This window comes from Streptopelia decaocto (genome assembly GCF_964273445.1).
Source record: "Streptopelia decaocto genome assembly, chromosome: 5".
Classification (NCBI taxonomy): domain Eukaryota; kingdom Metazoa; phylum Chordata; class Aves; order Columbiformes; family Columbidae; genus Streptopelia; species Streptopelia decaocto.
The window spans coordinates 3,931,122-3,958,577 of record NC_138659.1 but is presented as its reverse complement, the minus strand read 5'-3'; the positions used below and the strand labels follow the sequence as shown (position 1 = coordinate 3,958,577).

The 27,456-nt window shown below is 44.2% G+C and overlaps 1 protein-coding gene across 1 annotated transcript in view; it reads right to left on the bottom strand.

Annotated features, from left to right (window-relative positions):
• EIF2B3 (eukaryotic translation initiation factor 2B subunit gamma) overlaps window positions 1-27,456 on the bottom strand; it is a 97,442-nt gene that overhangs the window by 5,269 nt on the left and 64,717 nt on the right. Inside the window, exons 7-11 of the mRNA XM_082052665.1 lie at window positions 25,115-25,245; window positions 24,342-24,535; window positions 20,151-20,228; window positions 19,285-19,433; window positions 6,297-6,400 (exon numbers count right to left, since the gene is read on the bottom strand). Coding sequence (XP_081908791.1) covers window positions 6,297-6,400; window positions 19,285-19,433; window positions 20,151-20,228; window positions 24,342-24,535; window positions 25,115-25,245 — 656 coding nt within the window. The remainder of the gene's footprint in view (window positions 1-6,296; window positions 6,401-19,284; window positions 19,434-20,150; window positions 20,229-24,341; window positions 24,536-25,114; window positions 25,246-27,456) is intronic.

Genomic DNA, 27,456 nt, shown 5'->3' with positions numbered 1-27,456 from the left:
GATGCAAGCAGAGGTCCCTTTCCTTTCTCAGCATCCATTGGGGTGTTCTTCCTGGCTCTTTCATGTGGCTGAGCTCTAGCAGAGCACAAGTGGTTATTTTCTCTGCGTGGAGCATGTAAAAATATTTCCACAAGGTTACGAACTGCTGCCTTATGGGGTAGACTTCACAATCCACACGCTGCGCATGTGGCAGCTCATTTAACCCACTCATGCAGGAAGCCTGAACTTCCCCAGCCAGCAATGACAGTGTGCACAAGAGTGACAGTCCCCAGCGGCAGAGGGGAGGACAAAGTGTCACTGGGTAGATATTCAAGGGAAGTTTTATGCCATTGCTAAGGCCATAACTCATAAATCATTTTTATACAACTTTGAAAAGAGGCTTATCAGGATCAGTTAGAAATGTAGTCACTGCATAGTCACTGAAACACAAATGATAACTATTTAAGAGATGTCTGTTTTAACTGCCAACTAAGATCTTTGTCAGGGACACTCAGTAGTTAAAACTACTTCAGGGAACAAATCATATGGACCTCTCGGTTTTGCTATGAATTTACACCATTCCTACATCATCTCCAGCTCATCTTGCACCTCAATGCACAATATACATGTGTGCACTGTTTAGTCTGTGTCTGTTCTTCGTGAGCTTTCATAACTCCCATCTGCACCGCAGCATGCTTTCTGATCCCGACCTTGTGTCGTGCTAAGTGTTTTCAGTTCCTGAAGACTTCACCAGGAGGTACTCAGCATCTTGCAGGAGCAGATGCTCGCCCCTACTTTCATGCAGCGAGAGCATCAGAAAGTCCCTCAGTTCCTTCCTGTCCCTATCCTGCTAAATCCTGGCTGGGGTAAAGTGTCCTCACAAGCAGTCACCCATTCATATGAGGAGGTTTCATGAACTGTACCTGCCTTCAGAGGATGACATTAGAGAAAAATGTGCTCTTTGGCCCTCATTAAAATCAAACAATCTTACTCTGTTTCATTGAGAAGTCCTAGAACTCCAAGCTTGGAACAGAACTTGGAAAATGATCGCAAACGGGAGCCAGTCCTTACTGGATATGTGCCTTTTTCTGTTCTTGTGAGAAACCACACAGTTTTGGCTATGTGATAAGCCTCTGGAAAAAACCAAAATCTTAGTTTGCACATGTTCTCAGGAGGGCAGCCACAAGCTCCAGAGGCTCTGTCGGCAGCGCAGGAGGAAGGCAGGGCTTCCCCTGCACCCCATCGGCACAACTGCTTCCCTCCGTGCCCAGAACGATCCTGCCCGGGCACGAGAGCGGTGCACAAGGGGATGCAGTCTGACTCAAAGCAGTCTGGGGGCAAGTGCCAGATGGGAAATAGAGCGTGGGACTGTTAGCCAAAAGGACTGGAAATCACAGCTCCGGTCAGACCAGAGAAGTCAGGTGGGTGTCTGGGAATAACCAAGGAAGAGAGAAAGACAAGAATCTCCATGGGAGAAAAAGACTAGATTAAAAAGCAAAGAGAAGGCTAGAAATGGGATGAGGCTGGTCTTAGGACAAAGCCACAGCGGGAGCTGTGAAGCAGGAGTCAGGATTGGGTAGGACACAGGTGATGTAGTTGGGTCCCAATGGCTGTTGCTGGGAGCAGGAGCAGTAAAGCCAACAGTAACTACTCCTCCCAGCACCAGGAGTGGATCCCATGAGCATCCCTGAAAGCTGCTGGCAAAGAGTTTCTCTTGCCCCGTTGCAGATTCTGCTCTCCTTAAGGAAGATGACCCACTGCTATCAGTTCCCATCAACTGAAGCAGCAGAAAGCTGTACAATGGAGTTCAAGTGTCTGACACTGCTAATGATCCATGCAAGGGCCACCATCATCCCGCATAATAAAACTGGGGTTTCTGTTGTTGTTGTTCTGTTTTGTTTTGTTTTTTTTAGTGGACTGAACCTTCCCTCCCAACGTTTACAAAGAAAATGCTAAGGCTACCCTGTCAAGTCTGTAATAGCTACGAAATGCCACATGTAACATACAACTTCAGCACTTAGGCTGGCCAGTCCAAATGAATGGGCACATGACTGGAATCCCCCTGTCTCTCGGATCTCTGTAAAACAGGAGGAAAACCCAACTGCGTTCATACTGAGGAGGCAAAAAGGAGGTTGTTAATGGTTGTGAAGCATTAAGATGACAAATGTTGCAGAAAAGCCATAGAAAGGAAGGATCTTGTCTCTTGTGTAGTGCACAGTAATTAAAGTTTCAGACACTAACTGAAAAAATACAGGAAAACGAGGAAAATGGAAAATCCCTGCATTCAGCAAGCACTACTTATTCTGGGTGTTGACTGTGTCAGGGCACCAAGGAAAATAAAATTCTATGGTGGCATAAAAACTGCACAGGAATAAGCACAGTGAAGTTTTAGTCTGCAGTCTGGTCACAGAGGTGATGCTGCTACTAAGTACGTACCAGGACACCAAGCTAAGATTACATCAGCATCATGAATGCTGGCATTTTTTCCCTTTCTGAACATGTGCTTTGTGGCAACAACACTGCTCTAATGCACTTTTTGGGTATGCAGTGATTCAAGCTGTCCCCAACAACACTGTCTCCATAACTCCCAATGTGCATAAAACATCCCTGCCCCAACAAGTTTTACATCAATTTTGCTGATTTTTCTATGTGTGTGTCTTCATCATCTCTGTTCTTGGTGTTGCTCTGAAGAAAGGTTAGGCCACCTTACTGTATGCACCTCTTCCTAGCTAACCTATAGCAGATGTATAACATACTCCCTGCTGAATCCAGGCTGGAAAGCCCTTTGGGAACTGCACTCACTGACTCTAGGGCTCATCTGACTCCTCGACTGGCCCATCACCAGCACGTCCTCTCCCGAGTCCCACTTCAATGAGCACATGCTGCTTTTGAGCTCCTCTTTAAGAACAGGTTCATCAAAAAGGCTGGAGCATGATCCTAATAACTGTCTTTGAAACAGTGATTGAATGCCCTGTGCAATTAAGTTCTTTCAGAACTGCTGCCTGCCATTTCCTATCCCCTTAATAATGGTACCAGCATGTTTTTCAAACTACTACCTGTGTGAGGTAGCTTTCACAAAGCCCATCTGTTAATTCTCTCCTAGCAAATTCCTTAAATTAAAGTATCAAAGAGGAAGGAAAGTGGATGCTTCCTAAGCTTGGTAATAAAAGCAGTAGGAAGAGAATAGTATGGCTCTCAGGAGGCATGGCTTGCAAATCCAGAAGTTTCATAAAACTCCATACCTTGACTTTAACAGAGCCACTTAAAAGTTCCATCTCCGGCGGGTGTTGTGCCAGTGCTGAAGTCGACACAGGGCTGGAATGTCATTGCTGACAGTCACCTGGCCCCTCCTGTGTCTCTAACTTTCTTTTCAGTTTGAAACTACTAAGCTGCATCTGATTTACCCCCATAACCAGCATTGGAGTATTCCCTCTATTTAGGTGTCCAGAGCTTTGCCAAGCCCGTTATTAAGCGATGAGGACTCCCACCGTGTCCCCAAGGAGATTATCCCACAGCCTACCAGACCACATCGTTAGGAAAACGTTCCGGATAGCCAACCTAAATTGTGTTTAATTCAATCCCATTACTCCCAGCTGTACCATTTGGACCACCCTAAATATGCCCATATTCTTCCACAGAAGGAAAAGGATGAGAGCTGGTTTGAGTTACATTTGCCTGTCATTTGTGGTAGCTGTTCTGCTGCCATCCTCCTTGCATGGGACTGGAGTTCATTTTATGAAAGGAGGTCAGTGCCCCATGGGCTCAAAGAGCTCTTGTACCCCAAGCTGCTGGGGCAGCGTGGCCAGGACTCACCTGGCACAGCAGGGAGCAACAACCAGTTCTGCACCAAAGGCAACTGTGGGGTTTCTGTGAGGCTGTGTAGGATGATGCAGGGATATTTCTACCTTTGATGAATCCTGGCTGATGCTCTGGAATAAGTGGCTGCTGTATTCTTTTTTTTTACGTTTCTGGGAAGGTGTACGCAGCTTCGCTGAGGAGGTTTCTAACATGGAACTCCCAGACTAGGGTCAACAGCCAGCTGCTACTGCTTACGTCTGCTGAAGTGTGATCAGCTTGCAACAAAAGGTGGCTCCAACCCAAGAGAACTAGGTTTTTTCTTTTTCTAACCTGGCCGTGGAGGCTCGAGTTGGAAAAAGGAAAAGTTACCAAACAGAACAACACAGCCAAAGTCTTGATGAAAGGGGGAATATGGAAACAGACTTACAGGGCCACACCAAAAGCTTGGCACAAGATACAGGAAGTCTTGGGCAGGGGAAAGGAAGTCATGGCATGCTTTCACAGCAAGAAAGAGAGGGCCCAGTTTACTGTGGGACCAGCCAAGGTCAGAAGAGACATGCTGGGCTGGAAAGACTCCGCAGTTCAGGAAATAAGTCATGAACTTCGCAGACAGATCCCAGACCACCGAGGAGAACCTGACCCCCAGCCCAAAGAAATTCCAGAATGGTTAGGAAACTGAGGCAGGGAAATGAACTGAGGCTTTATTATTTTTTCTTGCTCGGCATAATGGTGTATTCATAATCTACCTGAACGTGTCTCTGCTAACGTCAATCATACGTTTCTGAACAGTTTAACGAGAGGGTCCATAGACTCATTAAGAAGTGGCTTTAAGCTTTGGAGAGGTGAGCAGCAGACTCTACAAGAGCAGGCAAATGAACCATGGGTTACAACTCTCCCTGCAAATACATGGACAGAACCTGAAAAATATTCAGACATGGATGACAAGGACAATCAAGAAGAAAGGATAGTTTATATTCTAGAATCAACCAGACTGGGATCTGCACCCTGGAAGAGACTACTGAAGCAGATGTGAGGTCAATGGATGATATTTCTGTTTGATATAACCTGCTAAAGCAATCAAATAGATTCCCATTTCCTAAAATATTTGCTAAATCTACACCAAATCTCCTCATAGTTCATGCCGCACGTTAACAACCAAACGCGACCCGATCCAGCTCTCCCAGTGATTCATAGAGACGAGCAGATGTGGCACTCAGGGACACGGTGGACTTGGCAGTGTTAAGTTTACAGTTGGACTCAATGACCTTAAAGGTCTTTTCCAACCTAAACAATTCCATGATTTTATGCTCAGGGGAGGACACAGATGGAACATCATGAATAGTGCAAATCTTCAGTGATAGGGGGACAATGAACCCCACAAGGGCTCCTGATTCAGACTGATGTGACGGGCAAAGCCACGACTAGGCACAGACTCTGGTACCCAGGGACCAAGACCACATCACTGGGTGTTTACAGCATCCCAGACTTGCAATTGCAAGATAGATTGATACTTTGTTTTCACAGATCTTTTTTACTTTTAGTTTCAGTTTAAAGGAAAATTTGTCATATGTGTAGCTCTCGATAGGTTACGCTATACTATGGTAAATGCAAACCCTGCTCTGTGTCAGGACACTTACAATCGGGAATCCACCCATAAAGACAACGTGAGCAAACAAATCCTGATGTGATTAAATAACCTCACATGGAGCCTGCAAAGGAACTCACTTTTGTCCGCAGTCCACACCCTGGAGCAGGGATCTGCCAAACCCCAACCATAAATATTCATTAAAAAGCCCTCTGCTTGGGGTGCAGTCACCGAAACAGCCGTTTCCTGCCCATTATCTCTTCAGGCAGGAAATCACCAGCTCCACTCAGGCGGTCGCCCCCGAGCCCTCCCCACGCACCCTTGCACTGGATGGCTTTCCTTTGCCCAAATGAGATCTGCGTAGCTGTAACCTCTCTGAAGCCCCAAAATGTCATTTCATAGCAGTAAAGCAGATCTGAACGTGGCTGCCTTGGTACGCAGCACCGAGCACAGCAGCTCCCAGTATGATACTCCACCGCAAGCCTTTGCTGGGAGCGAGGCGAAGGGAGCACGCTGGCACTGCGCGTTGGTAGCATCTACCAAGGGAAGGATGTCTGTCCGATCAATATTTGACTGCATCGCCCCGACACTGACAAAGATTACTAGTCAAAATAATGGCTCCTCCTGCTGAGGACAACTTCAGGCTGATCTAATTGTGGTCTCTGGGAAAAGACCGTCTCAGCATCCAATCCTGTTCTTTGTAACAACAGTAACAACAGAGCTTTTCTGCCAACTTCAGAGAAGCAAGTCCCTGAACTAGTCTCATGCCAAGAAGCTGTACTTTCCACAAAAAACAAATCCTAATATTATAGGATGCCACGCTGTAGAACTGCTACTGTTTACGGGCACTTTAGGAAGAAGCAGGAGTAAAATCTTGAGCAGGATATTCTAAAAATTATTACAAACACACTGCAAATACAGCTCCTCTACTTACCTTTGGTTTCCAGCCTCTGATCGCTTCCAATCAAACAGTCTTTGATATCTGCGCCTTTCTCTATCACGGCATTATGGCAAATAACACTGCCCTGAAGACAGCACCTACAACAGAAAGCAAGAAATTAATTTAAAATGACAGGTAGGAAACAAAGGTATTCACTGGAAGATCTAATGAGCCCGTGACATGATCCTGTAGGTAGGTTCAGTCCTGCTCTTTTCTCAAAACCTCCACTGTTCTTCTCCAGCTCCTCACACCCTGTTGCTGGAAAAACTGAAATGCCAGCTGTCAGAATGGGTTCGCAAAAAGAGTTTGCCAGCTTTACCTCCGGTTAGAACAGCTTTTCTCTACATTTGCTTAACAGAATAAATACTGCCAGAGGATTTCATTGACAGAACGTTTGCCTGGGACGTGGGACCTGGATCCAGTCTCGTATTTTCCACAGACAGTCTGGGTAAGTGCTGGGGTGGATCTCTGCTCAGCTCCCCAGTCAAAGAGAGGAGCAGCAGCCCAGTCCTTCCCTGCTAATTTTGCTGAGAAGTTTCATACATTCCAGTTTGCCAGGCACCAAGAAAGAGTGGCAAGAAGGGGCAGATCAGTATCTCAGCTGGTTGGCTTTGTTCATGTTACCTTCAAGCACCCAAACATGATTATTCTGCAGTACTAAACCAATGAAACCCACACTGAACCTGCTCTACCTGCTTTGGATATCTTCACACTCACATAAACTTTGACACCACGAAGTCTAAAATGCTACACGGGTTGGAACTTTTGCTAAAGTCACCTTCTTCCAAAATTTATTTGAATCCACAATAACCAGCTTTCAAATCTGCTGATCTGATTGTCCAGAAAGGAAAGAAGTTGAGAGTCCAAGTTCTGGCTTCGTAACTCTGTGCTGAGAGATGCCAAGCGAGTTACTGCACTGGTCTGAGCCCTTCCATGCAGGAAAATGGAAGTTATGGCTCTTTACTAGTATCCTTGATGTGTCCTGAAATGCTGTTGACTGAGCATCATGTGTAGTGTTAAGTGGTATTAAATGTAATGTCTTTCAAACTACAGGGAAGAAAAATAGCTACAATGCAAATGATTTGTTTCCTCATATTCACATGTGCAAACATAGGCAGAAGTCATTGAAAGATAGAAAAATTGAAGGCAGCCAGCTAAGAAGTGCCTAAAAACACTAAATCTAACATGCATCAAAACCAGCTGATTTGGAAGAAGTTATAAGCAAAATGTACAACCCCAGGGAGACACAGGTAATCTGCTCCCCTATATTAATCCTCCTGTGAACCATGGCGCTTCCTGTCTTTTCCCCAGCATTTCTGCTAATGTTAATTACACAAACTGTGGATATTCTTGCTGCCCTCAGCCAAACAGCTGATCTCTGTCTGAAGTTTTTGGCTTCAGTGACTTTCTGCATGGCAAGTTCCACAGTTTAATGACCTGCAGCCATTCCCCGCCTTGGTCACAGGCATCACCACTACTCGCTGTGTTTCACTGCACCATCTGGGTGGCTTGGGGACAGAATTCTTACCCTGGAGCCTGAACTAACAGCAGAGAGGAGTTTTGGTATCAGGTCAGAGCCCTGAGCCTAAATTCTGTATGGAATGTGGAGCGAGCCAGCTGTGGTCCTCGGGAGAAGAGAGAAATATCCATCCTCACTCCAGACCGCCAATCCTACAATTAATTCTTAGTATTTTCCTGCTCACACATCACTATTATCTAGTACACAGAATGTGCTATTAAACATATTACGGTTCTGGTGCTTGTGTGAGTTAGAGCAGAAACCATCTGCCCCACAAAACCGACATTAATTCTGCAGGAATAAAAGCAATAAAACTGGACCTCAGCCGCAGCGGCCAGCAGTTACAACCCCCCTTGAACAGTCTATCCCCTCTGAACAATTATTCTTTTAATTCGCCTAAACTCCCCCTGGTCTGACCTATAAGGAGGCAACATGAGCAATTATGCTACAAGTAACCAGCTCAGGTTGCCTTGGCAAGGTTTTTACTAACATGTTAACGAGATAAAAAGCGGCAAGGATACACAGCAGACCCCCGCCTGCCTTTGCTCTCCCACTGTCACGATCTGCTTCTTTTCCAAAAGCTTCGTGTGCCCGCGCGGAGGCTCAGGCCATCGTCTTGTACAACAGCGGCGGCCGAGAGCAACTCTGGGGAGGAATGGGTGGCAGGAGGCTCCGCTGCCATCCTGACCCGGTTTTCGGCAGGACTAGCGAAGGTGATGGGAGAGGTTGCTCATTTCCCACTGAAATGGCTCCCATCCAAAATACCTCCTCCTCCATCGCTTGGAGCCAGTCAGATGAGAGCTTTCCCCTGCAAACTTTTAGGTTCCCACCATCTATCACTTGTGAGCACGAGAGCAGCCGTGAGCACACGACACCTCTTGGCGTTATCCTCACGCAAGAGGATATTCCCCAACAGAGAGGGGATTTAAGTTGGGCTGGAGAATACTGATGTGTGTTCAGAGCCTACCTGGGGATAGCTTTTCAACTCCAGGAGAAAGAATAGCATTGTAACCAAGAAACTGCTGATGACATTAACATCAAAGGTGGGGGGGGTCCTGCCAAACCAACTGCTGGGAGGGACAGGCCAGGGAACCGAGATGAACTTGTCCGTGCCAGGTGCTCACAAAGCAACCAACCCTTCCCCAGTGCCAGCGGAAAACAAACCCCAAGAACGCCGCCACTCCAGGATTTTCTTAAAACTTATAAATCCGACCAACTGCAGAAGTTTAAAAACCATACTCGACGCTCAGATTACTCCAATCACACAAACCAGCAGCGAATCCGGCTTTTATTGCTCAAGTGGAACAAAACTTCAAGAGATAAAAACACAATTTGTGGGTGTTCCCTTCACCCGCTGACAGATGTAACACAGCCATTTTGAAACCACTTGTAAATGCCTTTTATTTTTTTTTAAAAAAAGTATGCTATAAGGCCTGCCAAGAGAAGTATTTTGTGTGTTTATTTAATTTTTACTATTTTTTTAAGTTGAAGAGTAAAGAATAAATTTCTATTCTCTTACAGGCTGAATATCACATCTCAAGGCACTCACGGCTCCTGCCTTGCTTAACAATTAGGAGCAATTAGTCCTCAAAGGTGCTCCAGCAGCACCCAGCCTAATCGACACTGTTGTGTGTGCGCATACGAGAACATTTGATGTACTGCTTTATAATGCAAACCATATTTATTTTTCTTCCCGAAAATGTAGTATATTTTTAAACTTTTCAGCACGGTGAAAACGGATATCGTCTGACCTTCAAATCCAAAGAGCATGTTCAAACCCACAAGAGGAACTAATTTGGGGCATTTGATTTACGGCTGAAATTTCAATTTGAATTTGTTTTAAGTGTAATCACAAACTGAAAGTCTGGCGGCTGGGTGTTTGTCAGAAAATAAATACAAATATTCAGCGTGCGTCTGCATTCTAGAGAGAGCATTTTACAAGCCCGGTCCTGCAGCGGGAACAGATGTAGCGAAGACATTAATTTGTTGTACAGGTACAACGTGCACATGGAAGCGAGCGAGGGAGAGCGTGCAGGACGCCTGTGCGTGCGACCATGCGGGTCTGTTCCGCGCCTGCATCCGAGACACAGAGAGGCTGACTTTGGGGTGGGTTTTTTTGCAAGTGAGAGAACAAGAGCAAAAGGCGTAGTGGCCAAGGAGGCATGGGGGGATTACAAGGATTTAGGTCTTTAAACTGCAGACCACCTAACAAGATCACTCTGAAATGCCACTAATTTCAGTTAAGGCCACAGACCTCCCTTCCTCTGCCCTCCCTCTCTTCCCCCATTGTAAACAACTAATCCCAGCAGAAAACAACAGAGAGCAAAATGTACACACATTCTGCAACATTCCAGGTCCTTCTTTATCTTTTATTTATTTTTCTAAAAGGTCAGCCTATGTATGGAGGGAGGGGAGAGGGGAAGAAAGCCAAAAAACCTCAAGTCCATCTCTTGTGTGGGCTTGAAGGAAGCTGGGAGAAAGCAAAGTCCAAGAGCATACAATATGGAGCTTTTATAGCACAGCAATTCCTGGACTCGGCTCACTTTCCCCTCCCTCTATTTGTGGCAAAGTCACATAGCTTTAAACCAGAGGACAGGGTGGTCGATTACATCTGAAAGAAATGTAAAGAATTGAGAAAGAATTCAATCTCCTGTCGAAATTATAAATAAGGAAGTATTAGTCCCAGAGACAGGCTGATTTACGCAGCCCTGGAACTGCTGACTTTCAGCCTGAGTATCAGTCTATAAATCAAACTCTTAAATCAAGTGTGTCAATCGCTGCAGCGCTGCGATACTGGGGAAAAGCAAGGCACCTACCACTGAAAGCAGGAAGGCTGCCAGGGGACTGAGGTACCGTACCCTTCTTAATTTTCTCGAGTGTAAATCTGAGATCAAACATCCTTTGGGGGAACGGGAAATCAAAATACGCAGCGCTCAGCACACCAGGAGCAGGCTGCGGGAGTCCAAGACACAACCCCCTAATTACAGGCTACCCACTGATTATTTAGGACTCTGTGATTAAAGTGATGAACACTCCTGGGAGAAAGGGGCTTAAGTAACTGAGGTCAAGACCTCAACTGCAGCTCTCGCCCTAGTTGTGCAAGCTTAGGAAGGTATGAATGTCACAGGTTTGCCTTACAGCAAATCTCCTGAAATGCCAATGGAAGTTATCCAGGTCTGCTAGTTTAATCCAATTGTGCCAAAAACCCGACATAATCTCTGTTGGGCAGCAAAGCAAATGAGGTGTCTAAAATGCAACACTTAAAACTATACGCTCACGAGGAAGAAAGAGCCCGGAGCACAAAGCTTGGGACAGCCTGTTGGTGCTGCTCCGCCATGCCAAGAAGTTGGGTCTCTCGCTTCTTCAGATGAGCTACGAAATGGAGAGATTAATTCAGGAGTTAAAAGCAAAGGGTGACATGCCTCGGCAGCTACTTTGCTGACTGAGGGGTAACAGCTGTGGATTCCCCTGGGAGCAACATCCCATTCTGCCCTGACCAAGATGATAACAGCCACAACAGGCACCTTAATAACGCTGAGAGGTGGCGCGGAGGCAGGGAGAGCTCTAAAACCTACCAGCAACCCCTCAAGGAAACCCCCGTTAGCTAGAAAGTCGGTGGCTGGGCCAGGCGATCATAGGAGCGAGGCACAAAGACCACGGGAAAACAGGGAAGAGGCAAAACCACCATGGGGCAACTGACGAACCCCAAACGCCTTCACCAACTCGCTTTACACACCAAAACATTTTTACGCTGACACACTTTTACACACTAACAAGCGAACTCAGGGCACTGTGAATCTCACATTATACACTCAAGTAAATACCAAAGGCTACAATAGATGCCAGCAGTACGTGCTATAATTTATAGATACATTTCAAAGCAAGCATTCTTAAGTGAATTTGGGCTTTGATCTCCTGTTTTTCCCCTTGGGGGTAACAAAAACATTCTACCAACCCCCCTAAATTCTTCACCCGTCTCTGAGGGTGTTTTTGCTAAGAAACTTGTTTCATGTCTCTTTTCTAGCCAAGCTCATCACTGTGGTATGGCTCCTTTACACTTCTTCCCCACACCCTAAACATTTTGCATTACATATTGTATATACTTGCCAGCACTCGTATTTTCCAGTGAAAGTTCAACTGACCTTAAAGGGTTGCCTCAAACCTACCTTAATGTGTCTTATTATGTGAAACTTAGGCTGCCAGGGGAGGTCGCCTGGAAGGTTGTGCCTCACCTCTGAAACTTCAGTTAAATCCATCTGATCTTGGAACAAACAAATTGGTGGCCTTTTATGTAGCTGCGAGCTCGGTTTTGCACACTTCAGCAAAAGTGCGCTGCAAGGAGCTTTACACCAGGAAACCCCACACGCAGCAACGCTGAGCTCCCTCTGGATTCTCTTTTGCAGAATGGGAGGGCCACATCCTGCATGATTTTACAGACACTCAGCTGATGCCCGGGAAAAGCTATAGATGTCTATGTGAAGGTAACAAAGCAGAGAAATTATATATACACTCTCATCTCTGGGTTTGCTTTAGTTTCTCGCTAGCTGGCACAGTCGGGCTGAGCAGGGAAAATGGCACACACAGTAGAAAGACACTTTCTGTGGGGTTTTTCAATTCTGGGTTGAGAGCTGTAGCCCTCCATTGGACATTATTGGTTAAATCAGCTTCTGTATCATATGGGCTTAGGCTGATGAAGAAAAAGGATTCTCTAAATGTCACCCTTACAAACAGAGTCTGCCTTCTTAGAGCCAAACTGAACTCGTTCAACCCCTTAGCAATTTACAGGCACGATTCTGGCACAATGTGATAACTTCTTCCTTTTCCATACCCAGGTTAGGGAAGATTTTCAAGAGCATCAGAGATATTTACACCCAGATTCCTACCACAATCCAACAGCAACCAGTTGCTTGTGAAAAATCCCCATACTCTTCAATTAGACCCATGTCTAATGTCTAAGCGGGAGGCAGAAGCTTATTTATAGTTCTGAAGTGTGACGTAGCCCCGGCCACTTGAAGCAGCAGACCAGAAGAATGAGAAGAGCTGTTTTAAAATGCCACTTCCCAGAGACGATCTGTGTTTTAAGTTCAACATTCGACGTACAAGACGTTTGGAAAACTGGGAAGAGCTCCCTGCGCTCTCAGGGAAACATCTGCATCTGAGATTAAAGAACAGGTGATTTATTTAAGACAGATTCATGTACCAGGAAGCTCGCCAGAAGAAAACTTTCCTTTTGGAGGAGCTGCTAGTAATAATGGTCCAGACATTCACAAGATAATAGGTACTAGATGAGAAATATCCTAAATACATTAGATACAGCAGAATTTGACTTCAGTTGAAAGTAACTGAAAGTAGCCCTGCAAGTAGCTCAACCGCTTCCTGCTCACTGCTTTCCTAGTTCGCCCTTTCTTCTTCAATTTATCATCCTGAAAGCAAATTCTGCCAGCCAGAGGTTGTCTCTATTCAGTATCTTATACAGAACATGCATCGAATTAAATAGTAGAATGAAAATGATGGTTCATGAGCAAAAACTTTTACAGTTTAAAAGCAAGAGGTGTGACAAAAAGGACAAAATATAATTAATACATAATCGAGAGAAATAATAGCCCTTTTTACATGCAAGGACTACACATAGCTTTCTTCATACATTCATGTTTATCGACATCCATTATATACTTGATCCATATAGTTAAGCTAAGCATGTGCTTTTTCTGAATCAAGTTCTCACTTTACATGTGCTTTCTGCAGTATCTATTCTACACTAATTCTTATTTCTAGGGTGAGCACAGGGCAGGGGGGTGAGACAAAGTGTCGAGAAGACCAGAGCCATCTTAAACAACAGTTCAAGATACAAAATGCTTGGGAATCGCAGCATAAGCAAATCTTTATTTGCAGCTTTGCAAGCCATGGTGCTGGAAACAACTTCATCTCTTCATTCCTTCTCACAAGGGAATTTACTGTAAAATATATTTTACAATTTCAACAAATGTTGCCTTGGCAATAGGATCATTCCTTTGTACTGCCATTATCCATAAGGGGAAAAAACCCACTTATGTGCTGAACCCCAATAAACGCTCAATTCCATCCTGGTTTTAATTAGAACTTTCTTCAAACCGCTGACTGTTTCTACATCAGGTGCTGATTTGGCGCTATTGAGGAAACAACCAATAAACTTCACAATCAATCTGCAGTTAGTAGTCAATCCAGCTCGGCTTGCTTGTTGTTTTCTTCCTTTGCACATTTTCTCATCGAAAGTAGCAATAAATTGGAGACACGTGGTAAACTAGAGTAGCATTTAACCAGTCACACGTGGTCTGTCTCTAGTCCCCTTACTGAGTAACATTACAGCATCTGTGCCACCTACTTTCACACAGGCAGCCAGAACACCTTTAAGAAAACCCAACACATAACTTACTATCTTCACATGGTTGAACAAGGAGGACGTTCATTTTGGCTGACATAACGTTTTTGGTGCCAGTCCTTCCTCCACAAATCTGGATACTTTAGTCCTTCATACAAACTTTTAATCCAGCCTTTTCTTTCTGCCCAGGGGGGCAGAACTCCCCAAGGTTCACCACATCTCCGCCTGGCACTTGTCTCGCTTTCCCTCTGTCCTCAACATTCACGTCACCTCCCCGCGGTTTCCACAACCCGCAGTGCTCGGTGTCACCTCCCTTGCATTCCGAGTTCCCTGATGCTGACAGGCTCTGCAGTTTGCTGGCATCATGTGCAGCCTGACCTGAAACAAATCTGCCTGGCTTTTTAACCCCTTCCCCTTCCAAAAGCATCACATGGGGAATTTCAGCACTTCTTTGGGGTTCTTTTGATTTAGGTAGTTCCAACAAGATACTGTAAACTTTACAAACACAACAAGAACACAAGGTTATTGTTCAACAGCTCCTGCCCCTGCACACACACCCACAAGAACCTCAGTCACATCTGCAATCCCAGTCTTACAGTTCCTGAACCGAGACTGGCGCGGCTTAACTAAGCACGGCTTACTGTGGACTTGATACTTATCCAAGCTTCTTGTACTTGCCTCCTCAACTAACCTCTAAGTAGTCCAAAGATGAAGGGTTTTTTCCCCTACTGTAGTCCCATCTCTTGAATCTTTCCCACGGAAACATTCATTTTCCATGACCGAGGAAGAAGGATATACCGCACACATCACAAAATGGCCAGTCTCCTTTCAGTAAGTGTATATACTGAGATGGTTTTACTAACAAACAAGAGATTTCGAAATCTTTATCTGCAGGGATGGAATAAAGGATTCAACAGGCTTTTCCTGTTAATATTATTTGTAATGCTCAGAGCACTTCAGCACAAGGTCCTGTACGACCAGAGTCATTAGACGTTCCTTCTGCCAGAAATTAAAAAACTAAGTAAAACTACAAGATGGGTAAAAATGAAGCAACTGTTTGGAAAACAAACAAATAAACAAACAAAAAAACCCCACCACCAAACCCAACAAAGTAATAATAAAAATACCCAAGAAAATAATAATAAAAATACCCAACCAAACAACAAACCCCACAAACAACAAACCCCAAACAAACCCAACAACAACAAAAACCAACCAGCCACCAACACAACCAAACCAGCCACCAACTGCCATAACAAAAGCCAAAACAGGCACCTGGAAGTAAATTCATCCATCCCTATGTAGGTCTCATTTCAAGGAAGCGAAGTGTTTCTATATACCAAATGAAACACAGTTATGTCACTCAGGTCAGCATAATTCATTGCCAGCCTGCGTGCAAGTCCCAACAGCAGCAATTTCTGTTCTATGAAGAGATCAGGGTGGAGTTAGAATCATAGAATCATTTGAGTTGGAAGGGACCTCCAAAGCTCATCCAGTCCAACCCTCTGCCATGAGCAGGGACATCTTCACCAGCTCAGGTTGCTCAGAGCCCCGTCCAGCCTGGTCTGGGATGTCTCCAGGGGTGGGACATCTACCACCTCTCTGGCCAACCTGGGCCAGTGTTTCACCACCCTCATTGTAAGTAACTTCTTCCTTACATCTAGTCTAAATCTCCACACTTTTAGTTTAAAACCATAGCCCCTTGTTCTACCACAACAGGCCCCCATCTTTCTTATAAGCCCCCTTTAAGTACTCAAAAGTCTGCAATAAGTTCTTCCTGGAGGCCTCTGTTCTCCAGGCTCAACAACCTCAAGTCAAGACTCAGGCAAAAAGTTGCTGGGCACCTCAGCCTTTTCTTTGTTTGTTGTCACCAGTTTTCCAGTCTTGCTCATCAGGGGGGATAAATCTATCAGAGACATGACTTTTTGTTTGCAAATGGCACAGTCACCCTTCAGAAGAAGTTTCGGTCGGTGTGCCAGTGTTACACTTGCTCCTGGGGACAGCAATGCAGGGACCCCGTTGTACGGCACCACCTCTAACGCAAACAGGACAAACACAAGGGGCTGCCCCAAGCTACCGCACAGACTGAGCACACGTGCAGCTACGGCAGGAGCATTCAGATACACAAAGTTTTCAGGCGACCTATAATTTCAGCTTGATTAGTAGATTTTCTCCAACTATGTAACTCAGTGCGGTCATTTGTCACTGAGCTCTGGGGAGCCATATAGAGGGAAACAGGAACCGATCCTGCTGCGGCGGTCACCTGCGCAGGCAGCATCTCTCAGCACTTGTGCTGGTGTATAAATTCCGTCCCTCCCAGCTTGGTCAAGTACGTCCATCATTCAGTACACATGTAATCTTCGGTATTTTATTGTCTCATTGATGGAAGAATTAGCTGTGCAGTGGGAAACACATTAAGAAAGGACTACCAATTATTTTGCACATGTTACTAACTTCTTTAATCCCCTGTAATCTCTTCTAAGGGGGGAGGATTCATATCTACTCAAATCACTTCACAGGAGACAAATATAACGTAACAGAAGCCCTGCACACCCTGCTACTGGTCCTCCAGAGTATAAAATGCACCAGCCATTGCTGGAGAACGGATCATAATTTGCAAACAGTATGTAATGGCTCTGCCCAAGCTAAGCCTGGATCCATTCAGGTGGGAAGGTCGTCATCATCTAGGTCATAACCTCTGTTTCTCCAATACTGAGCCAACCGCAGCCTAACAGGAGCCTTGTTTTGTTCTAAGCATCTTGTGATGTTCCCATCTGCCCAGGAAGAATCTACTTATCTGTTTCAGAAGCTGGTATCAAACGCGGTGAGGTTATTCAAAACCTTCTTCTGGTTTGGAGATGTAATTTGTGGATCTTGAAGCCGCAGGAACAATGGCACAGAATCCTCAAATCACATTACACATCAAACCATCAAGAGATAAAACAATTTAAATGTATATTCTTTAAGTGACACAGATTTTATCCACTTCTCAGTGCAATTCCAGAACTTAATAATATGCAATAATTCAGACAGTGTGAAAATTGGCTTGTTAGGCATTTGCTATGCAACAAAAAATTAGATCTGTCAAGGCATTTTATATGCTCACTTTGACTCATCAGCCAACATATACTGACTTTCCAATTAAAGTCCAAGATGTTTTCTGAAGTTGGTGATGAGATAAACCCCAAGTTATTTTAGAGACACTTAGGAGGAGAGATGTTTGTGAAGATAAGTTGTCCATTGTGGGAAGTTTAAAGCAAAACCACATATAATTCATCCACCTGTTGTAAATGGATCCATTGACACATATAAGAATCATTAGTGTTTTAACAAAAATCTATCAGATTTAATAAAAGTCATCAAAGAGGGTCAAAGTACATAGAATTCTTCACTAAGTGACAAGTAAGACTTCTTTCAGCAAAACTTGGCAGCTAGAATATTCCTGTATCTTTCTACCTGTGTGTGCATGACTTCATACTCATAAGCTTAAGACTTACCATGATACGATAAGAAATACTTTATCAGCTCGGTATCTGTACACAATACGAATTACAATATGCTTTGAAATAAAGCTCCATGGTCAAAAACATTAATTCTGGCTAGAGAGGAATAATTACAAATTTGGCTCCAGTGCCTCAGTGTGCAGTAACCATAGAGCACCTAAAGGGGATAAACCCTCAGGGATATGAGGTTTTTCACTCTATCTGGTTACGTTGTTTTCACCAAGACTAGGGATGACACTGTTACCTCAAAAGTTAGTTTATCCCTCTTAAAAAATAATAATAAATCACCATCTTTATGATGCTTGTGAAGTTTTGTGGTATTTGACTCCGAGCTTGATTTAGAAGTGAACAATACTATATACCAGAGCAGACAAACACAAGCTGATTCGGGACTCTTCATAAAAATAGCACTATTTATACACTTGGCTGCCTCTGTGATTTAATGGTAGAGCCACTCACCTCATACACAAAACCACACCATTACCACTGTGGCATCAATTCATTAATCAAAATGACAGAGGGTCTCACGATCAAATGAGAGAGGTTCCGGTACTTCTTGTGACAGCAGTGCCTGCGATACGGCCATACCGGATCCATTTGTGATTGAACTGGAAACCAGCTATTTTCTATACTCAACGCAATTCTGATTTACGATGTGCTTCAAGTTACTGTGGATTTCTATTAAAGACAAACACTTAACAGTAAGGTACCATACGTACCTGTAATTTAGTTATGTAACAGCAGTATCCTCCATAGACCCCACATCCTTTGGGGTTTTTTGTTTTTAAGATATGCAACTTTCAGAGCCAACTTGGCATTTTTTAGGAGCTTGGCCTTTTTCTTGAGGCCCTAAGCAAACCTCAAGCCATGAAGGAGCAGGGAATTAATACAGGCCTGCACAGACTCAATCAGCAGTTTCCTCTCCACTGACATCCCCAGGAAGCCAGCATGTACGGGAAGATGGGGGCATGCAGACAGCAACAACTACAGATAGGCCACTTTTCCCACGTTTGGAAATGAACAGCTCAAGGCTACCTATTTAGTTAGTGTCTCTAATGCATGGGAAACCTTGACTAGCTGGCAGATTTCCTCTTTGAAAAGCTTATTCACTTTTCTTATAACTCAGCATACACAATGGTAAAGCTGCGAGATGACAAAAAAGGGCCAAAGAAAATGACGTTTTAGGTGAAGCTGTAATCTTCAAAGATGATAACATGTGTAGCTAGTAAGTGTACCACTTCAAAATATGCTTTGTGCCCCAAGTATTTTAGGTATATTCATAGACCCAGCCACTAAAATAAAACTTGGATGACACACAAGCTCACACAGACTCAACTACTTACACATTCTGAAGATGATATGATTTCCTCTAAAAAGAAGACATTTATATTCCAAGGCTGCAGACACCTCGTTAATTCATCTCACTTGTGCATTTGTAGCATGTTTATAGAGTCTTATTTCTGACTCAGTCTTTAGAAACACACCCCTGGTATCAACTGTTCTGGCTGAGGATTGCTTACAGGACAAAAATTAATGACTCAGAATCTACCTAGAAAAAGAAACCCCAAGTTTAGAGGACCAAGATACAAAGAGGTGACATACCCTTCCTCAATTGTAACAGAATTCATGATGATGCAGTTTGTTATCTTAACTTTGTCTTTTATGGTACACATGCTGCCGATGATGGAGTGTTTAATGGATGTCTTCTCTCCCACTTGTGTGGATGATCCAATGATGCTGTCTGATCCAACCTAGGGAAGGAAAGAACACAAACTGACAAAAGTACCTGGATCTCCCCGATGTGTGTTCTCCATACCTGTGTTCCAAACAGCACATCTCAATCACTCTTCAGTAAAGTGTACCCTGCTCTATCCTTAGGGATGCTTGGCTGAGCAAAGACTTCAAAATCTGGGGCCCATCCCATAGGCAGAGAGTTGCACAGTCTTCCTGAGGTCCATTAGCTTGGTAAAACTGCATCAGCTGGTCCATCTCTGTATGCCTTATGCAGTGAGGTAACCACAGGAAGAACAGTCCCACTGGTACTCACTGGTTTCATGAAGGTCTGCCCAGTGAGACCTGAAAAGGAGGCTGGAAGCTGATATTCAACCAAAATGCTTTAAAAAGAAGCAGAGCTAAAATACTGACTCTTTCTGAGTTTGGTGCCCTTTGGGAGGCAAACTGCTCACCTATCATGAACTGCCGTTAGGGAACAAGAGACTGCGGTGTCTGGCTTGGGAATAAGATAGAATTTTTACCAAACATTTTTAAAGACACAGACAGGCAGAAAGGCAGGAAGCCATGAGCGACCCTACGCGGAGACTCTGGGCCGTATCATTCATGTTTTAATTCTGTACTTCAGAACTCAGTTTCACTTCCAACAGTGAGACTGAATTTTAGGAAGCAGCTCTTGAAGAAAAGGGTATGCGGACTGTATTGAAAGAGCAGAGACAGGGAAAGGGAACACTTACCATGCCTCTGTCAGTGATCTGTGCAGACCCATGAACCAGTGGCTCTTCCAGACCCAGATGAAGCAATAACTTGGGAACCTGGAAGGAAAAACCCACATCACAAGTTAACGTGACAGTGCTGTACCCACATGTTATATAAACAGCTCAAAGATGGCTTTGGTTTCCATTGCAGCTATGAGTATACCATAAACATTTTAACTTCTAGGAAAATATACATTTCTGCATTTTGTATCTGCAAACAGATACATGCGTGATTTATCATCTTGCTCTTTTGTAAAGGAGACAGGTACACTTCCACTGCAGGGTACTGCGTGTCTCCTCTCATCTCGGCTTCCCACCTCATCGGCGAGCACAGTGGCTCCAGCTGAACACTGGGACATCCTGCACATTACTACCATGTCCAGCATCTGCCATCGCAAAGTGCAGTTCAACGTGTTTTACACTGTTCAGTAATGCAAGAGAGAGAAGCAAGTAATCTAAAATATAAACCAGTAAACTGGGAGAAAAAGATAACTACGATCAGCCCTCTCGATAAGGTAGCAGGCAAGGTACAGGCAACAAGAAAGTATTTCAGAGGTTTAAGGAAAAAGAAACTCAAGTTGATCAAGTGGCTATTCCAGATGGTAGAAAGCTGAAGAAGAAAAGGCACTTGACAGAGAGAAGGCAGGTGTTAGATAAGCAGACAAAGCAGCGATGGTAATAGAGAGAGACATGGCCCATGAGGTAGCCAAGAACAAATCCATGGAGAGCAATTCTGAACCGGCTCCTGAAAAGAAAGGGGAGCCAGCATTGTAGAAGGATGGGCTATCACTCCATCATTCCTCCTTTTCTGGGTGAAAGAGCAGCCTGAGGCATTCTGCATCTCCCAGCGTCAGGCTGGGGCCAAGGTCGCACACCACAGAAGAGGCGATGACAGCACAGATGGGGATTTCAGGGGAGGTGGGAGTCTCACTGCAACACACAGACAGGGGGCTGCGCAGAGTTACTTGAGTGGTGATGCAATGTGTGATGCATCGCGGCAGGACAGAGAAGGCAGTCACAGAAACACGGGGGATAGAGAAGGGGACAAAGCGACGCAGGAGCGCTCAGAGGTCTGCGTCGTGACAAATCGCAGGCCTGGGTGAGAGGCAGCGTGTGCCAGGGCTGGTGCGGAGCTGCACACACGGCGCTGGCAGCCAGGATGTGTGCACTGACTGTCCACCTCGGAGGTCAACTGGAGCCTCAGCACAGCGATGGTGTAACTGGGTTTGCCCGAGGGGAGGAAGCGGCACCCATTAAGTCTCTCTTTTCTCTACCCAGGCACCTATTTTTACAAAACTCTTACGAAGGTTTATCTTTGAGATCTCTATTGCTCTGTTAAATTTGGCTGAGAGCTGCCAGCAATTTCCAAAGCTGCTGTGAAGGAGTTGCCATACAGTATGATTGTGTAAAATGACTTCCTTAGAAAGCTGGGATAACAAGAGCTGATGGCTAGGGAGGAGTGAACCTCAAGAAGCAGATCCCACAGATCTGAAGAAGTTGGGATCAGATCAGAAAAATATATCTCAAGATCTCAAATGAGATGATACCTGCAGGAAGTTGTTTGGATGTTCATAATATGACCAGCCCGTTTCCCTTCCAGCATACAAGAATGGATAAATAGTGCTGTTTTTCATATGATAAGAGTTTTCACAGTTGATGCTTCATTCGGATGAGTGAGATGAGCTCGGATGAGCTCACACCTCTGAGCTATCATTTCAGGCCGCCTCTTATCCCCAGCAGACATTTCCACATCTGTAGCTCTTTACATCTTGAAGACGGTCCTTCCCACTAGTGTTTTCTTTGTTTTTTAAACAACAAGAGCAGGTACGATTCTTCAGTCCAAGGTGCAGGCACGACAGAAAACTACCCACTTACCAAAACACCGCAAACTACGCAACTCCGTCTGCATAATGCTGGTGAAGAGACGTTGTCCTCACTTTACACACAGCTGGGCAGCCACAACCGACAGATCCAAGAGAGGAATACACACCAAAGGATACCTACAGCGTAGGCTGGAAAGATTCCTACTGCCCAGTGTTGCTCTGTGGGAGGGGAAAGAAATGAGGAAAGGCTCTTGCCCTCCTCAGTGGAAAGGTGGTGTGGTGAAATAAATAAAGGATTTTGTTGGCCAGAGCAAAGCCCTTATTAGAATCAGTCCATGGTAATGCAGCCTGAGGGGTGACCCAAGAACGCTACCAGCTCAAGCAGTTTGCTCTAAAAAGGAAGGTTAGATAGGGGGCAGGAGTCAGAGGGAGTGCCTGGGTCAAGGGAAGATTTAAGATGTGTTTGGATTTAATTCATCTTACAAAGAAACTATTTCCTGCTATTGAAGATAACTCTCTCCTGAACCCACCTGCCCACACACAGGCTGCAGGCATCCATAAACCCAGCTGGAAGTGAAATGATGTGAGTAAAGCGCTTCCTCGCCAGAAGGGCAATGGGTTAGGATGCCATTCCTTCCCATGGCTACTGGACTGGACTGCTACTGCTCCATGAGCCCGTCCTCTTGGACAGCAAAGTTACAGGTCCCGGCTTTGCAGCCAGGGAATCAGAATCTGGGCTGTGAAGACCAAGAAAAGAGCAAACAAGACACCAAAAGTCTTCCTTAGAGACCAACCAAAAAAGTTTTTTTAAAAAAAGCAGATAAAATTAAATGTGTATCTTTTATGAGGATTAGCAAGAGAAACAAAATGCAGTGGCACTGCAAAAAGGAACTCCTTTCTCACAACCCCTCATTAAGCTCCATTTTATGTTTTACCTCCACATAGTTTCCTTAGAAATTTTACCATTCTGGAAAAGTTCAAAATTCAAAGAAAATCCTTTCCAACGTTGAAGGCCCCAATGTGATTTCAAAGCACTAATTCTATGTACCACCCAGGAGCAAACACATTTCCTGAACCGACCAAAATGTAGAATGTTTAGGTTAGAAAAAAAACAAAAAAAAACCCCAACAAAAACAACACAAGAAAACCCACACGGAGCCTGACTGGCTCAACTCAATAACTTTTTACTGAAGTGGCTGCTGCCAAATGTACACGCACACTTCCCCTAGCAAGCGGTGTTCTCCTTTAACCCTTTGGGCACACTTGTTCCTGATACTCTTGGGGGAAGTTTTCCCTTTCTGACACTGGTGCTGCCTCCCTCCTCTCTTCCTCGTGCCCGAACTCCAAAACAAATCGCTTTATTGCTGTGCTCCTCTACAAGCACCAAGGAAAAGGAGCTCCAGTGTGTGAACTCACTCTGCCACGCTGCAATTTTAATTTGCATAAATTCATCCATTCATTTTGGAAAAGGAAATCAACGCAATCTAAGAGCAAAGGCTCCCAATACAGGATTCCCAATACAACTTTATCGCGCTCCCAACCCCACCTCCAGAAATGCTGAGTCTTTCGCCCCTGCACTTCACTTTCAAAACGAGAGGAATTTGTCCACTCCTGAAAGCAGGAAGTTTATCACCATTGGAGTGATGTGAGAACTTGTACATTGCATCAGCCAGCGTAGTTAAAAAAGAAATCATATTAAAAGCTTTTAATCATCAGCTCATTAGCTAGTACAGGAGTTCTCTAATCCTCCCCTGTGATCTTTCATTTTATGAATTCTCAGTAGCGTGGCAGTGAAAGTTGCAGCAGGGCAACATTTCACCTCTGTGTTTACCTGGAGTGCAACTGCAGTGAAACCTGCTCATAAAATAATTATTTCATAATGGAACGCATTAGCCAAATTTGAATGTTCGGGTACTTTAAGTCTTCCTGCAAACCATTAATAACCTTAGTCATTATCACTTAGATAAACATCTGCTAGGAAGAGTCCAGTCAGAACTGATCTTGCCTTTAGGACATGGAGGACATTGATTAGATGAGCTATCAAAGCTACTTCCAGCCTTATTTTCCATACTTATTGGCTCTTTGGCTGCAAGTCCTGCCTCCCCCAAAAACCAGAAGAGTGTGTGGGATGGGGGTTTTCTCAGCTAAAAGTAAATTAGTGACAGAACTGTTTCCTGGCCTCACATCCTTATCCAGCAACCAGCAGGATGATGTGCTTAGATAACGTGGCACCAGTTCAGTTCCCACACACCCCTCAGCTGTATCGCAGGGACCCCCCGCCCCGGAGGGTAAAGTGTCCCAAAAACTGCTGCTGTATTCCCACGCGGCACTTTTGTGTTATTCTCACCTGTCTGTTAGCTTCAATATACAACCCAAGAGTATTCACTCGGTAGCACAGTCCCTCTGTCATTATATGGACGTAGCAGCGCACTTTTCCTTCGTGGAGAGTTTCATTCATATCTCCTCTATGATCATTCCAACAAGAGTTATCTGGAGCAGGTTTCAGCAAGCTATTATCTTCCTTTATGAAACTATAAATGTCTGGAGAACACACACATGCATGAAGTTAGACAGGATTTAATGAAATACTTTCTGAAGAGGAATACTATTAAAATACTGTTGGTGAAGGGAAATCTTTGCCTCACATCATCTGAATGGCAGATTTTATCGCATGTAGTGAGTAAGTGCTTATTTTTATTCTGCAGGTGGGAATCAAGGGATCAGGACAGATGGAATATTTTGCCCAAGGTCACACAAGGAGACAGCAGAAAAGAGATCCTGTCCAGTTCCCAGTGCAGGGTGCTTAAGGCTTAGTCTGTTGCCCTATGCAATTGTAGGAACTTCCTCCTAAAATTACATTTTCAGAAGTGCATTTACCTACACTGTATTCCAGAAGAAAAAATACACAGCCCCTAGCTGATTTGCTTTTGACTTACACCAAAATAAGGGAGGACGAAAATATTTATATAACACACAATACTATTTGAAAAATAAGTGTAAAACAACCAATCAGCCAACAAACAAATCCCCAAACTAATGTTCCAGGCTAATTCTGTACTCTACCCAATAACCCAGCTGTAGCATATAAAGCCTGATCAAATCTTTGATACTTGTACTGACCTAGGGATGCTTGTTCCTTTTTCTTTTGGTCCTCTTCTTTGTTGTCTACTCCTTGCTGCAATGATGTTGGAGAAGAGAACTGTTTCCTAACCAGATGTGGAATCAGTTCACTCCGGAGAGATGAGATTGTCCTGCGGAAGGAGACATACACATTAAGTGCATGAACGCTAAAACTTACACACCTTCGTTTTCTTTGCGTCCCATTATCACACATTTTGCCCATTTTTCATGAGGATGAATCAAAATACTGGGTACTTCAAGACATCTGGCACTGAGACAATGTCCACTAGTCAAGTGCTTCCTTAATGCATTAAAATATAAAGGAAGATTCAAACTAAGGAAACAGCTTCATCTTCAGAACTAATGCCCCTGTATTTTAACAGAGATGCCTATAGTTTCATACGGCATCAGCAATTCATGCTTGTGTGCAGATGGAATGCAAAAAGTACCAACATTGTGAAATCCACTTTATGTGGCTTAAAAAATTGTATCAATTGACAGGAAAAGAGAAAATAAAATGCCTACAGAGAAAAAACCAAAGCAGCTCCTTTGCTTTGTGATACAAAAAAACCCCAAATCAATAACTTTTACAGCTGAAATGCACGAGATGCAGTCTTAAAATACCTTTCTTGTTGTTGTTTCATTATTTTAACAGTCTGCATATAGCTAGTGAATTGTGGATTATTTAAAGTAGTGCTTGGGAAAATCATGCGGAAAATGAACTCAAACTTGGCACATGTAAGAGGAAGCGCTAAACTTCAGAGGAAGGATTGGGACAACTAACACAGAGAGCTTGGCTAGAGGAACTCAACAAGTGATAACCCACAAAGAAAGAGGAGTTATTTATTTAGCATGGAAGACAGTAAAACTAGGAATTAACTATAGGTTAAATTAAAATAGGAAAGTACTAGAACGAGTCTCCTGAAAGCGATTTTACTTGGCTACGTCTCTAGCAAAGGGGGATCTTAGACAGTTCAAACTTTGAGAAACATAAAGCTCATAACCTGGTCAGGCTCCTGTTCAGGTCAATGATAATGAAACAGAAAAAGGACCAAGCCAGTCTTTCCTCTCTCTAACTTTGATGGGAAGATTCAGATGTGACCGCCAGTCCAGCCCTATGACCAAATACGGTGTTTTCCTTCTTCTTGACAAACTTTTCCCTCAGTCCTCAGCTGTAGGTTGTGTCACATCCTCTGTCCTGCGGTGGGATGATCTAACCCACCCCACATCCCAAATTGTGCTTCTATTTTTTATTACGGAAAAGATCTATTCTTCAATCTCTCCTCCTTCTTGAAAATAAGATTGTAATCACCTTCAGATAGCTGTGTTTCAGGAACTAGCGGAGCTAAACACTTCGTTCTTTAACCACCGAACTTCTCGTCCCGCTAACCGCTCGCGGGCGCGCTCCGCACACGTGGGGCTGCGCAGATGGGCAGTTTACTGCCTCGCAGTGTTTGCCTGCAGCTGTGCCATTCAGCAATGATTTCCTGCTTGGGTTTTATACTCCATCCAAAACCGACAATCCTGTGTTTCCCTCAGAGGCTGGCCATGGCATTTATAAGATATATTACCTATAAAATATCCAAGTATTTGGCAGCCTTAAATAGTCTGATGCAGAGGACAACACAACACGGTAGGAAATGAAAGCAGTGGAAAGGGGGAAAGACAAAGTTTTGCCTGGTTTTTGACGGTTTACTCTTTCTTGGCCAAAGTGCTGAAGCTTTGCTGCAGTTCTCTGAAGCGCTAGTCACATTCCTTCAGCAAAGGTGGGCTGGATCTCTGGGTCATCCATAAGATGTGGCTCAGAAACACACCCTTCTCATTGGAAAAGGCAAAACAGGAAGGTTTGCCTTTGCTTGCCGTTTAAGCAGAATTCATGCACAACATCAAGAGAATTTGCCTTTGGAAAGTATTAAAAAATAAGCAGTAAGCACTCAGTGACGAGAATCTGGGAATATTTTGTGATGAATCTTGCAAACGTGGATATACGAAGTGATAGCGTGAGAATATTATTTAACTGTCAACAGCCGGGGAAACCAAACATCTGGCTGGGAGTAGGAAAGGAATTTAAATCAAAGGAGGGATAGGACTGAAGACCCTTCATCAAGAGAGAAAAAAACGAGCAGGCGTTTGGAAGAACCAACCAGCCTGTAATTTAGATTCAGCAGAAAACAAACCAAAAAGGTTTCTGGTCTAGTGTGTTAAAAATTCTTACAATCAAATCTTGAACTACATATGCCTATACTAAGAAGAAATAAGTCTAAGACTATACACTGAAGAAAGTACTCTTTCTTACTATCTTTGGGTTTTAAAAATAGGCATCACCCTGGTTTCTAAGCTTG